At 40.6% G+C, this 13043-nt stretch overlaps 1 protein-coding gene across 6 annotated transcripts in view; it reads right to left on the reverse strand.

Moving 5' to 3' along the window:
- Positions 1–13043, reverse strand: part of CFAP46 (cilia and flagella associated protein 46) — an 84066-nt gene that overhangs the window by 38374 nt on the left and 32649 nt on the right. For all 6 annotated transcript variants that reach the window (XM_060274836.1, XM_060274838.1, XM_060274837.1 and 3 more), the window contains 11 exons: positions 12752–12964; positions 11180–11396; positions 8869–9018; positions 8169–8276; positions 7288–7469; positions 5011–5142; positions 2977–3145; positions 2511–2589; positions 2272–2410; positions 1089–1272; positions 63–222 (listed from right to left, as the gene is read on the reverse strand). In XM_060274836.1, the coding sequence (XP_060130819.1) occupies positions 63–222; positions 1089–1272; positions 2272–2410; positions 2511–2589; positions 2977–3145; positions 5011–5142; positions 7288–7469; positions 8169–8276; positions 8869–9018; positions 11180–11396; positions 12752–12964 (1733 nt within the window). The remainder of the gene's footprint in view (positions 1–62; positions 223–1088; positions 1273–2271; positions 2411–2510; positions 2590–2976; positions 3146–5010; positions 5143–7287; positions 7470–8168; positions 8277–8868; positions 9019–11179; positions 11397–12751; positions 12965–13043) is intronic.

A 13043-nucleotide genomic window follows, 5' to 3' on the forward strand; every position in this document is an offset into this window, starting at 1 on the left:
GTTACTAATATATCAGAATACACTGGAAAGAAAACAAACTCTGAAATAACTTATTCAAATACCTTCTTCTTCAGGGCTTTTTCGGTGAGGTTTCAGGTACAGTAATATATATACTGCCCAGTCCAGGTGTTTAATAGCTTCACTAAGAGGAAACTGATTGCAGTACAGCCATTCTGCAAATGCTATTAGATTATCAACTTTCTTTAACGCATTTTCTTTTTTCTGTATAAAAACAGGGAATGCATTCTTAACCTAGTTGTTCTTGATAATGGATGAATGAATCTTTATTGCTAAAAGCTATTAAGCCGTCACAATTGGTCACAATGTGCAGAATACAAATAATTGATTTTAAACTGAACAACATCAGCTAAGCAAACATACAAAAATGTAAAAATCACTCTTGCCTAGGTTAAGCATGTCACACATCTCACACTCCCCCTTATGATACCGGTACTTGTCTTGGTGCCTAGCTCACAACTTACTTGCAGCCAAGGCAAATTTTGCAACCAGTGCAGAGGAATGCATTGATCTCAGACAAACTATGGAACTTGTATGTCCACAGCTGTTAGGAATCCAAACATCTCAAGTTAACCGACAACATTATTTGCAAACATACTAGCAAAGCAATATTTTAAACATCTACTGATGACTCCTCATCAGTGAAAAAAAGAATGCATAAAGTCAACCAGAATACTACAATAAATGTTTATGCATAGTGTCTCAAGCCACACATCCCAGGTATATACAGCATATAGGAGTGCCAATAGGATTTTCTGGGCTCAAAAGATTGGGCCCATGACCTACTCACAAAAGAGGACACAGATTTGCATAAACTGGTGTTATATACAAATTTATGTCCTCTTTTGCAGTTGGAGTGGATAGCCCCAAAATAAATTCATGGCCACACACATAAAATGGCTGATAGAATGTGAACAGCAGAAAATTTTCCCATAATTGCATTTTCATACTAGAAATGGCTTAACCTGTTTGATTTTTGCCTGCCATACAGCTGTTACAATCTTTACAATTCAGAAACACCTAGCAGTAATATTTTAAAAGAATATTTTAAAAAGAAGGCAGATACAGACCTGTAAAACTTCAATTGCATTTTGGTAGCAAGACAACTGTCCCACAAGATCTGACGACACAGATGCCAGACAATGCCACAAATCTGACATGTAGTCTTCACTTTCATCTCTGAATTTCTGAATTTCCATTATATAGTTACGCCCAAGTCTTGCCTTCACCATTACCATCTGTTTAAATATTGGGCTAGGAAAAACAATTTGACAAAATCAATGCACAGTACTGATTTAATGTAAGTTATTTTTAAGTGATATCTTACGGCTTTTATTGTGCGTTTTGGAATCAGAAGTCAACATATATGTGTGACAAGTACTTCTGTCTCCAACAATCTACAGCAATTAATCTTAGCCCAGAGTTCAGCCTGAAAAATGCATACTGGATATGAGACTTAAGAGGGATTCACCTAATGCATCTCAGCAATGGAAGCTCTGCACAAGGACTTCCACCCATGCAACGGGGCTTCTTCCTTCTCCTCTCCTCCCTAAACTGGCTCAGAAGGGAAGTGTTGGGGGAACCCACCCCAAAATGGAGCATGGGGGGAGGAGGGGGGGAATCGTTCCGTCCAGCAAGCTGAAACGCTTGAGCTGATGAATGTTCAACATAGCACGTTTAATTCCTCCCACAGTGTCTACTTCTTGAGACTTGATAATGAACACTTAGTTTTAATCATCACCGTTATTAATTAGTTTACACACCACTTAATGCCAAAATAGGTTTCTCAGAATATAACAGACCCCAGAAGCTTCTTCAAATCTGAGCAGTGATTTTTGCCTTCAATTGCTAGGGAAGTTCAACTCCCGCCTGTTGTCATCTTACAAGCACGAGAGAAAAAGCACCAAATGTGGGGCAGCTGTGCTGCCAGCGGGTGCTCAGCCAAACAGTGCAGCAGAGCACAACATTAGCCTCCTGGAATGCGTGTCACTGTTGCTTGCCAGAGGAAGGGCGATGGGGTGGTACAGTGGTTGACAAGGTGCAACACACACCAGCAGACCTCTGCAGAACTCCTTTGCGTGTGCTTCACTTTCAACCTACTCTCCTTCTCCCATTCTTCTATCTCTCTTCCACACGTCCTCCTACAGTTCCACACCCTCTCCAGATCTTGGATCAGCTCTATTTCTAGATTGGTAAATAACAACAAGCACCAGCAACCCCCACAACTTCCTAAGAACAATCCAAACAACTTACAGTCTGTGCTTAGTTCGAGGGAGCATCTGATTAGCTTCCTCTAAGACTTTGAGGCCTGCCTCCCAGTCAAATTTATCAGCATATACTTGGAACAGTAATATATATAAGAATGTCCTTAAGGTCAAATCCTCATCAGCACCTTTGAAACAGATTAAAAGCGATATTTTAGATATTGCAAAGCCAATACAGCCAACTCACAAAAACCAAGCAAACTTCATGATCAAAGGATGAGAACTTACCTGAATGCCCATCTGAGAAACTACTGCTTTGAAAGTCTGATGTAGCCCACTGATGCAAGTGTAACATATGCTCCATTTCCTAAATAATGGAGTAGGGGTGGGGGGAATGCTCATGAACATTTTAATACAGTTTTGACAAAGCATACTTCTCTGAAGGAAGGTCTATTTGGTTGGCAAAACAGCTCGAATAAGGTGTGCCTTCAATGGCAGTAGACTGTGGGCATGTAAGAGAGATTTGGCAGTTCGTGGTCTAAGAAGCCAAGAGGATGGGGAAGTGAAGGGCTGTTGATTAGTTGTAGTTATTTTAAAGTCCCAACCAGCAAATTCAGGACCTCTTGGCAAATGTCACGTAAGGATATGAGTGAACTAGCCCCAATTTAGTTTTAAGTTGCTCATTCCGTTTTAAATTGAAGGGAAAACATTCCCATAAAAGGTATTAGATATAGAAGGTACTGCTATTTATTACCTGCTTATGTTTGGCTTCTGATGCTTTATTGATGCTCTTGATAATGATTTCAGTGGGCTTCTTGAGCTGCTGTCTATCCGCTGAGGAACCAATGAAGGGTAAGCAGCCATTCCAGAAGTGTCTAGCTGCTATCATAGCAAGAGCAATATCCCCAGCTTCTCCTGCATACCTAGGAAGGTGGAAAACACAATACAGTCAGCTGGCAAGATGTAGTAAAAACTTGATCCAATTACAGTGCAGCAAGCCTAGTATCCTTTTGCAAGGATTAGATATCACATTTCCTAAATGTATTAAGGGATTCACTCTATAACAAAAGGGTATGTTTTCTGTAAATGAAAAAAAAGTCTGTGGAAAATGTACATCCTTTCACACTCAAAAATATATGTATATCTTTGCACATTGTAAAGGGGGGGAAATGGTGTAATTGTGAATGGAACTCCAAGTTATTTAACAGATTCCTATGGATTTGTTGAAAATAGTTTCCCATTGCCACACTTTAAAAAAAATAGCCACAGTTACATTTGCAATAGAGAGAATCCTCCGTGCCCATAATTATAATTTTTGAGGAATTATATACCATCTGGTAATCACTTCATAGCAGTTTTCCCTCAGGTTAGTACAAGGTGAAAAAAATAATGCAACATGTCCAGATGTTTCCTCAAATGTCAGAACTTACTAGATGACCTAAATATTGCATCCAGTTTATCATTAAATTTTAAACAAGCAGTGTGTTGCTTAACAGAACCTAACAGTATTTTATAGATGTTTCTTATCACCAATTGGTATATATATTTTTTTCTAAATGCAGTCTGTTCCTGCAGTCTGGAAATGTTGCACTCATACTTCCTTACATAAATTTTTATCTGCAGATATTCAGACCATCTGTCCATAGCATTTCTAACCTCAGAGGTACAGATTATTAGGTGATGTTATTTTCATAAATGACATTTTTCTAATGCTCCATTAAGATTGAAATCCAAATAATGGAGCTATTTAGCCCTTAAGCAGCTTCAAGCTACTTTCATATCTATCCTGAACACATTTCCCATTATGAGATGCCAATTTAAATACATCAGAGTATATAATAATTTCACAGGGTGCGGGAGTTGCAATGTGAGATGGTTTGATGTCATGCCTGGAGAGCAAACAAGAGGGAGAAGCCATGGCTGTTTTCCCTCCCCCACAAAAATGGAAAGTGCAAATATATCTATTGCCCATGTGGCAACTCATCCAAAGAACTGAAAAAACACGTGGCACAATAATTAGTAACTTCAAGTCTCCGCTAAAATTATTCTATAATTTGTAAGCCATACTGCTGAGAACTTTTAAAAAAATGTCTGCTAGATCTCTGGGAGACACAGCCCCTTTCCAAGTCCCAGGTGAGGGTGGTCAACGTTCTTGTCCCTGGTTGCTTAGCAACAGTGATGAAGCATCCTTAGTGCCTCTGCACCTGCAGCTTTAGAACAGCGGCTCCATATTTCACTGTTTTACTTTTTTGAAAAAATGAAAGTGAAGGGTCTTGGGGCCTTATACATGTGTATTTCCTGTCGGTCACCCTAGACCCAGTAGGCCAGGCTTCCCCAAATTGTGGCCCTCCAGATGTTTTGGCCTACAACTCCCATGATCCCTAGCTAACAGGACCAGTGGTTGGGGAAGATGGAAATTGTAGTCCAAAACATCTGGAGGGCCGAAGTTTGGGGACGCCTGCAGTAAGCCATAATTGGGTACCATGACGTTTGAAGAAATCAGTAGTATGCTAGGATAGCTCAATCAGCAGACCATGAGATTCTTAATCTTAGGGTTTCGAGCCCCATGTTGGGCAAAAGATTCCTGCACTAGATAACCTTCATGGTCTCTTCCAAATATACAATTCTATAACTCTATGCTGTAAGGAGAATATGAATGTTCTGTGTGGGTAAAAATTCTGATTTTGTCAATACTCTTCATTGCATAGGTTTTGCATATGTATGGCGTATATACATTTCTTATTTTAAGGGAAAGGAAACTTAATATGGTCCAAAACGTGCAACATACCTTGCACTTTCAACAAAGAGTTTTGATGCCGCCAAACGCATATGTTTCTTCCCAGCCAAATTTTCCATCATACTCTTCCCTTGTGTACAAGCAGCAATGCTTAGCATGCTCTGTCTCTCTGCATAATCGCTCCTGTAAAAAAACAAGCCATTGCCAACTGGAGTTTTAACATTACAGTACAGTACAATATAGGTAAAAAACTAGGCTTTAAACACATCTGCGAGCACAAGGATGTTTGTGTCCCCTGGTGGGCAGCTTCTTCCTGTGGAACACTATGAAAATCAGATTGTGGCAAAATCTGAAGCATCTGAGTTCACAGGGAAATTTCCTGTCCATTTGCATAAATGTCTGTGGTCGTTTCCTTGGCAGAAACAGCACATGGCCATTCTGTGCACCATCTGCAAAAGCCCATAGTACCAGCCTGAAGTGCCAGCAAATTTAGGCTCGGCAGCCTCTTTGTCCTGGTATGAATGTTTTCATTTCCAGGATGTAGTCTACAACTTGAGAGACTGGCTCTTGCTACAGCAATGGTGTTCAGAGCAAGATTTATTTAAACGAATTCCATTGCAAAGAGGGGAATTGTACCTTTAAAATCAAAGTCTCCAAGCAAAATGTTATGCCTCCACACAGTTCTGAGAGGCCGTTTCAGCTCTTCTTCAGTATTTTTATAGTATCATTATTATAATGTTACAATATAACGTTACATGATATTATCTCAATGTTGAAAACCACCTTGGGTACCATTTTTGAGAGAAAGAAAAACCACAACAAATCTTATAAACTGAAATGGTCTGGGCGACATGCAAAAGGCATTTGGATAATATGCAGTTCAAAACAACCTATGCTGTTAAACCTGAATGAAAATGAATAGGAGTTTGGGAAGGCTTCTCATATCAAGCTGAAATGCTAAAAATCATTTACAAGAAATAATCTGGACAGCTGGGATTTACAAATTATTCATGTACAAATAACAGATATTGGAAACTGGGAGGATTCAGCATAAAAATGGACCAAGGAGAAAGAAGAAGCATTTCTTCTCTACCTCCTGGTTTTCTGCTTAAGACTTCATCCTCCTGTGGTTGATTCTCTCTCTTTCTCTTTTTTTTTTAAAGGGTCAATGTTACATGCAACTGTATACCATGTTTAGTTTGGCCCTATTTACTTTTACCCTTATGACCATCCTGAACATAGATTGGTACAACATAGGGCAAATAGTATAATGCAATAATTTTTATATCCATTAGAGGTCAGCAAAGTTCTATTGTACACATTCTGAAGGAAGCTGTAAAAGCATTCTCCCAACCCCTGCTATGCCGTATTTATCTTTCAGTTCTAATATTCATAATGAACTGTATTTATCAACAGCATGAAAATTTTCAGGTTAAAGTTGGCTAAAAGACACTGATAAAAGATGGGATGCTATTTCCATTTATTAGATATGGTAATGGAATGGAAACCCCTACAGAGTTTTTCAAACTCAGGAATGCTTGAGAACAAAATATTTCATATACAGCTTTGTAGTTCACGAGACAGATGTGGATAAAGTAAATTCATCCACAAAACCATTATTCAACAGTCAATACTGCAGAGACAGAAGAGCAAGAGAATGATCACCCAAGAGCCCATACAGATGTAACAGGAAATATCTTAACAGAGGTAATGAGACGCAGGATTGCATGGCCTCTTCCCCAGAGTAATTTCAATCATCCCACCACAAACAATGTGGTTGAATATAACAAGCATCTTATACCAGCTTCAAAGCCTAGTTAAGAGAACTTGGAACCTTCTAGCTTTAACTAACAGTTAATGATGCCAAAATATTACTTAGCTGAGGCAAAGATGGAATGGGGAAATTCCTCTTGGAAGGGTCTGTGCTGTTAAGAGATCAGCTCTGTTAAATCTGCACCAGCTTCTGCACCAGTGAATACTCTGCACAATGGGGCTCCCCCCCTCCCAAAACTGGTGGGGGGGAGGATTGGGAGAACCCCCAGAACAGGGCATAGAAGGAGAGAGGGGGAGATCACTTTGCCTGGTAAGCTAATAAGCATGCATAGATGGAACGTTTGTAATAATACAATGTTGAATTCCAACCCATGTTTAAATATGATTAATGGGGTGGTATTAAATTAAGTTTTACTCAGAATGGATCCACTGAAATTAATGAGCGTGATGAAATTCGGTCCATTAATTTTAACAGGTCTACTCTGGATAAAACGTAGTTGAATATCACCCAATGTTTCTTAGAAGTCGAGATTTGCAAGTCATGCATCTACTTACATTGCCTTTTTCTTTGCATCAGTGTTGTATGCTGCTTTATCATCTAATTCCAAAGCCTTCTGAGAGCAAGTCAATACCATTTCATGATCATGGATGGTGTGTGCAAAATGTGCAAGTCTGGTCATTGTCTGAAGTTCCACCAGTGAGTCTGACCAACTGCACTCCAATGCCATTTTCACCAACTGCAGATGATAGTCAGATAATAATAATAATTTCCTGTGTTCACAATGCCAACATCTAATATTGTCAGTCTAAGATATTTCACAGAATGAGATATTGCACCCTGTTGTACAGAATGGTCTGGGAGCATCTGATGCTGCAGTGCTGCACAAGTGTGGATCTATTTGGGAACAGAGATGGCAAAATACTGAGAGTGCCATGTAGAAGTGGGATATAATGCACGAGCAAATATAATTAAGGAAAACTCTTTGAAGAATTCAAAGAAACCTATCTCCTTTGCATTGGAATTGAAATCATAAAGGCAACCATGTTCTCAGTGTCTGTTTTTTTAGAGCACAACGGCATTGTAGTGTTTCTCAAGAGGCTCAGAATGTAGATAGAATCAAACACTTTGGATCACTTGGGCAGAAGAAAGAGAATAATTGAATCTCCTCCGAATGAGAACATTAGCAAAGGGGTAGCAGCCCTGGCCAGAGTTAGTCCAGGACATTTCTAGGTTGAGTTGACTTGCATGTAAGCCGAAAGGTGACTTGGCATGAACACACAATTACGTGAGCTCCCAGAGAAGAAATGGCGTTGGCAGCTGTGCTCATGTGAGTGAGCTAAACCATGGTTTGGCTCGGTGTGCCATTGTTTGCCTCACTTAAAGCAAGCTACTAGCTGTAATTGCACACATACAGTCAAAAGAACAACATACGTACATTAGAGAGGTTTGGAAGCGAAAACTCCATGAGACCCAAACCATTGCATGAGTACATTTCCAGACCAATAAAAACTTTTGCCATGGGATTGAACCCCTCTTCATTACCCTGAATAGAAAGAGACATCAATATTCAGGGTGTTTGCAGATAACAAGGCATATTATTGAATAGTTAAGGACCGATACTTTACACTACTTACTAATCCACATGGATTACTCTATAATGACTTTGGCCATAGCTGCCAAGTTTTCCCTTTTCTCGCGAGGAAGCCTATTCAGCATAAGGGAAAATCCCTTAAAAAAGGGATAACTTGGCAGCTATGGACTTTGGCTTGTATCTAATGGTGGTTTTGCTTTAGTGTAAACAACTGCTGCTTGGGCGAGTGAGGGCACGTGATTTGTTCCCTCAATCTACTTAAGTTGCCTGCCTCTCCTGAGAAGTTGGTGCTGAAAGTCAAGGATTTGCTGGGACACAATGGGATACAGTTTGGAGGATTGCAGCAGAAGGGGGTAGACCTGCAAAAACAGGGTGCCCTGACTTCCACAAGCAAAAGTTAACTGCCTGCTTTCCTGTATGAGAATGGGAGAGGAGGGAATGAGCTCTCTTTGCAGTAGTGACTCTATCCCGCCCCTGAAACGAAGTATTTATAATGAAGGGCCCAACAGCGACCTTTAATTTTTCAAACAATTAGGCTTGCTACCTCGTCATCGACTCCAAGCCACTTCCCAATCTGATGCTGAACTAGCTGTTTGGCTTTCACCCAGGTAGCAACGACCTGTTGACGCATAGCAGCAGGCACCGGCTCATCAGGTACACTCCCATTTGGCAAATGCATAGCAAATTCACAAACCTAAAGAAGAATATTTTGCAAATGTGAAAGAAGAAAAAGTTAGTGCATGCACGCAATTAACAAAGATTCTGTTTTATCCAGCTGTTGAACTGAGATTACTACACTTGGTAAATTTTCTCCCTAAAAATCAATGGTGAGATTCATAATCTTGGCTTGCTTGCTTATTTATTTACTTATTTATAATATTTCTATACCCTCTTTTATAAGTTGTCAAGGCAGCATACATAAAACACACACAACAGAACCACATATACAAAAACAGCATAATATTGTTCTTTGATCTTTGAGATGAGGCACATAAAAAAATCAAAATCAATGCATAATTATGAATTGATCACACCACTGTTGAGTTAAATATGCTAAAGGGCCTGCCATTAATGCTAAAATAATATTTTCTTATTAGAGATGGCAGAGCTTTCAAGGGACAGCTTGGAATGACTGGTTTTCTTGGGGGAGGGAAGTGGGAAGGATAAATCAGGAAACCTTCCCCAAATTCCCAGACTAATCTCAGGTGTTCCCACCACAAATCTCCAACACTTTACTTTTTCTCCAAATCTACCAACCCCCAGAACACACTCTCCATTTCCCTTCCCTCCCCTTGGTGGTGGAATGGTACCAGCAGTAGCAGGAAGCAAGACAGCTGAAAATTGTGCCTCTTTCCCTCTCCTCCTTCCCCTCTGCCTTGTTGCTATGAAGGGACAGAGTAGACTGTAGTAGCTGTACTTCTTTCAAGGGCTCCTGGCATTGTCCAGCTCACCATTATTCTTTAAACCCTAGTGTGAGCACCTTGAATTGTACCCAGAAACAAACTGGCAGCCAAAAAACCTGTTGTAGAATAAGTGTTCATGTGAGTTCTAGAGGCAACGCCAGCAAGCAATCTTGGACAAGCTGAAGTTTCCAAGCCATCTTCAAGGGCAGCCCACATAGAACACATTGCAGTATTCTAAGCTGGAAGTTACCAGAGCATAGAGTGCTGTGGCCCAAAGAGGGCCATAGCAGACAAGCCAGTTGGAGCTGGAAATACAGTGGAACCTTGGTTGTCGAACGTAATTCATTCTGGAAGACCATTCGACTTCTGAAACGTTCGACAAGCGAGGCGCAATGGGCGGTCGGCAATTTCAATGGAGAAAATGGAGAAATGCACACTGGAAGTTGTTTGACTTTCGAGGCGCATTTGAAAACGGAAGCATTCCCTTCCGGGTTTTCGGTGCTCGGGTTCAGAGACGCTCAAAAATCGAGGTTCCGTAGTAGTAGTAGTAGTAGTAATAATAATAATAATAATAATATACCCTGCCCATCTGGCTGGGTTTCCCCAGGCACTCTGGGCAGCTCCAAACAAATAGGCACTCCTAGCCACCGAGGCTCCCTGAGCTTCAAGTGACCGTGTTGGATCCCGAAGCTGCAAACTTGCTCTTTCCAGGAGAGTGCAACTCCATGCAAAACAAGTTGTCTTCCCACCTCCTGGACTCAAGAACGTAGAGCACATAATGCCATTGTCTCTTTGGGATTCAGTTTCAATTTGTTGGCCCACATCAACCCATTGCTGTTTCAAGCACCAATCCTCCATGCAGTTAACCAAGAAGCATTATGCTAGTTCAAGGATATATTTCAGAAAGGGGGAAAAAGGAGTTGGGGGGGGGGCACAGAGCAGAGCCAGTAAGGAGTGCAGTGTCTCAAGGGACAGAGAGGCTTGGGGGGGGCACATTCAGATCCCAGGCCTGAGGTTACCCACCCATGGTTTAGGCCAGGGGTAGTCAACCTTTTATACCTACTGCCCACTAATGCACCTTTCTTGATAGTAAAATTTCCTTACCATCTACCGGTGCTCGATGGAAGGAGGATTCAGCTTGTGCCATAGAATCCCCTACCGCCCACCTAGAATGCGGAAATGCCCACTAGTGGGTGGTAGGGACCAGGTTGACAATCCCTGGTTTAGGCCATACTGAACTAGATGGACTAATGATCTAACTTTCTCATGCAGCTTTCCATGCTGCTAATATGAATAAATATTCTCCAACAGTCTTTTACACCCAAGGCCCTGGACAACTGGGAGCAAACAGCACCTTCTCGCCCAGGCTTAACAAGCTGGCCAGCCCAGTTCTACATAGCCTGTCCTCCATACAGAAGACAAATGAGATGAAAAAAAAAGGTGTACTGGTACCTCTATGGCTGCTTTAATATCAGGGATCCCAGCTGAATCCACGGGTAACACTGGCGCGGAAGATAACGTTAGTACTTTTGGAGCAGTCCTTCTACGTTTGGGGGGCCCTTCTTCCGGAACTTTCTTTTCATCAGGTTTGGAAATAGGCTTTGGGATCCAAGGAAGAATTAGGCCCCGAGCCAGAGCATTACATAATGTCACCAAAATAGTAGTATTCCTGAACAAGAAACAAAACGAAGGACCTAAACCACTCACAAAGATAGTGTTAGAAACAGAGTATGGAAGCACCTTTCATCACCTATGTAAATCAATAAAAATATAAGTGAAGATTAAAATGCATGAAGCTTGTGCACTCTATATAACATACCTGAAAATTAGGGTAAGAATATACACATATGGTAACATTTAAGTAAGAAATATAAGCTCAGTGACCGAAATGGGGTCCTCCATTCACTCCTTGCCATCTCTGAGTGTTTGTAACAATCTCTTTTTAGCTAGTTGTTGTATGACCGAGGGCCTCTTTCATCCATTCTCCTTTCCAAATAATGCTCACAAAGTGTAAGATTCTGTATTTTAATAGCACTGACACTATATTCCTGTCCTGACATGATAAAAGGGGAATAGCCTGTTTCCCTCTACATATTGTGGGAGAAATATGTGCAAGTCCTGGAATGTGGGACTGCACTGCCTCCTAGGAAATACCTTTTTTGGGGGTATTGTCAGCAGCTCCACTGAGGGAGATTGTACCACAACTCAGTAGGGACCGTGTGGAAGTGTCAGTTGTAAGAATCATTGCCTCTACATGGGGTCTATATCTATGGCTGCCACAAGCTGTAAGATGACAGTGGCCTGAAAAATGGATTTCGCAAACCGTGGTGGCTGCCAATGTAAGACGCCTATAGCATACATTCGACACCTTTGCGTGATCCCTGCTGGCAGAACTGCATAGCCCCTCTTGACTAACATGTAGTAGGGATGCCAATAGTCTGAACTGGTTAAAAAACATCATCCAGATTTTTTCAACAGGAAAAAATGAAAATTATAAACCAGTAATTTGTTCATAATAGTTTACATACTAGTTATATTTGAAATTCAGCTGGCCTGCAAGCCATATCACATAGCCTGTCTTCATTTTAAAAAATAAAACAATGAAACTTTTAAAAACTCAAACCAGGTTGATTTTAATTGTTAATATTTACAATAAACCCTATGCATTAAATCTGAATGCACCTAACAGAATCTGTCTAAATGCCAAGCTATTCTGAATTAAGGAAATGGTGCATGCACACATTTTCCTTTTGACTATGCACAGCACAGTTTCATTGCTATTGGCCACTCTGCTGTCACTTATAAAAACTGTGTTTAATCACTATTTCAGTTGGATGAGATTTGGGTAGGTAAAGCATATAGAGTATGAAAATCAGCTGAGACATGCTACTAATTACCACAATAAAATCCTTCCAAACCAATGTGTTTTAGTGATGCTGAGGCACAGCATGGTAAAAATAAAAGTTATGGCATTAGTAAAATAATTCTGCATAAAACATCCCATCGAACTTTTATAGAACTTACCCAAAATGTCCAATATTCCTAACTGCACTGAAAAGAGTATGCAGGGATTCCACAAGTTCTCTTTGTCTTTTTGCAGCAATAAGGTGTTTATTGTGATTTAAGACATACACAACAGTGTTATGTACAATCCATGCTTCATTTAACTGTTCTCCAATTTTGGCAGCCCGTAGAAAGTTTTCCATAGCGTACTGAGACAAGCGGTCGATCCAGGAGCTATGAAATTAAGAGTAAGCAAGGATTTTTATATTGCTCCCCCTGCTCAGAATAAAATAAAACCGCAAAATGCATACAC

The sequence above is a fragment of the Zootoca vivipara genome, chromosome 5 (genome assembly GCF_963506605.1).
Source record: "Zootoca vivipara chromosome 5, rZooViv1.1, whole genome shotgun sequence".
Lineage (NCBI taxonomy): Eukaryota > Metazoa > Chordata > Lepidosauria > Squamata > Lacertidae > Zootoca > Zootoca vivipara.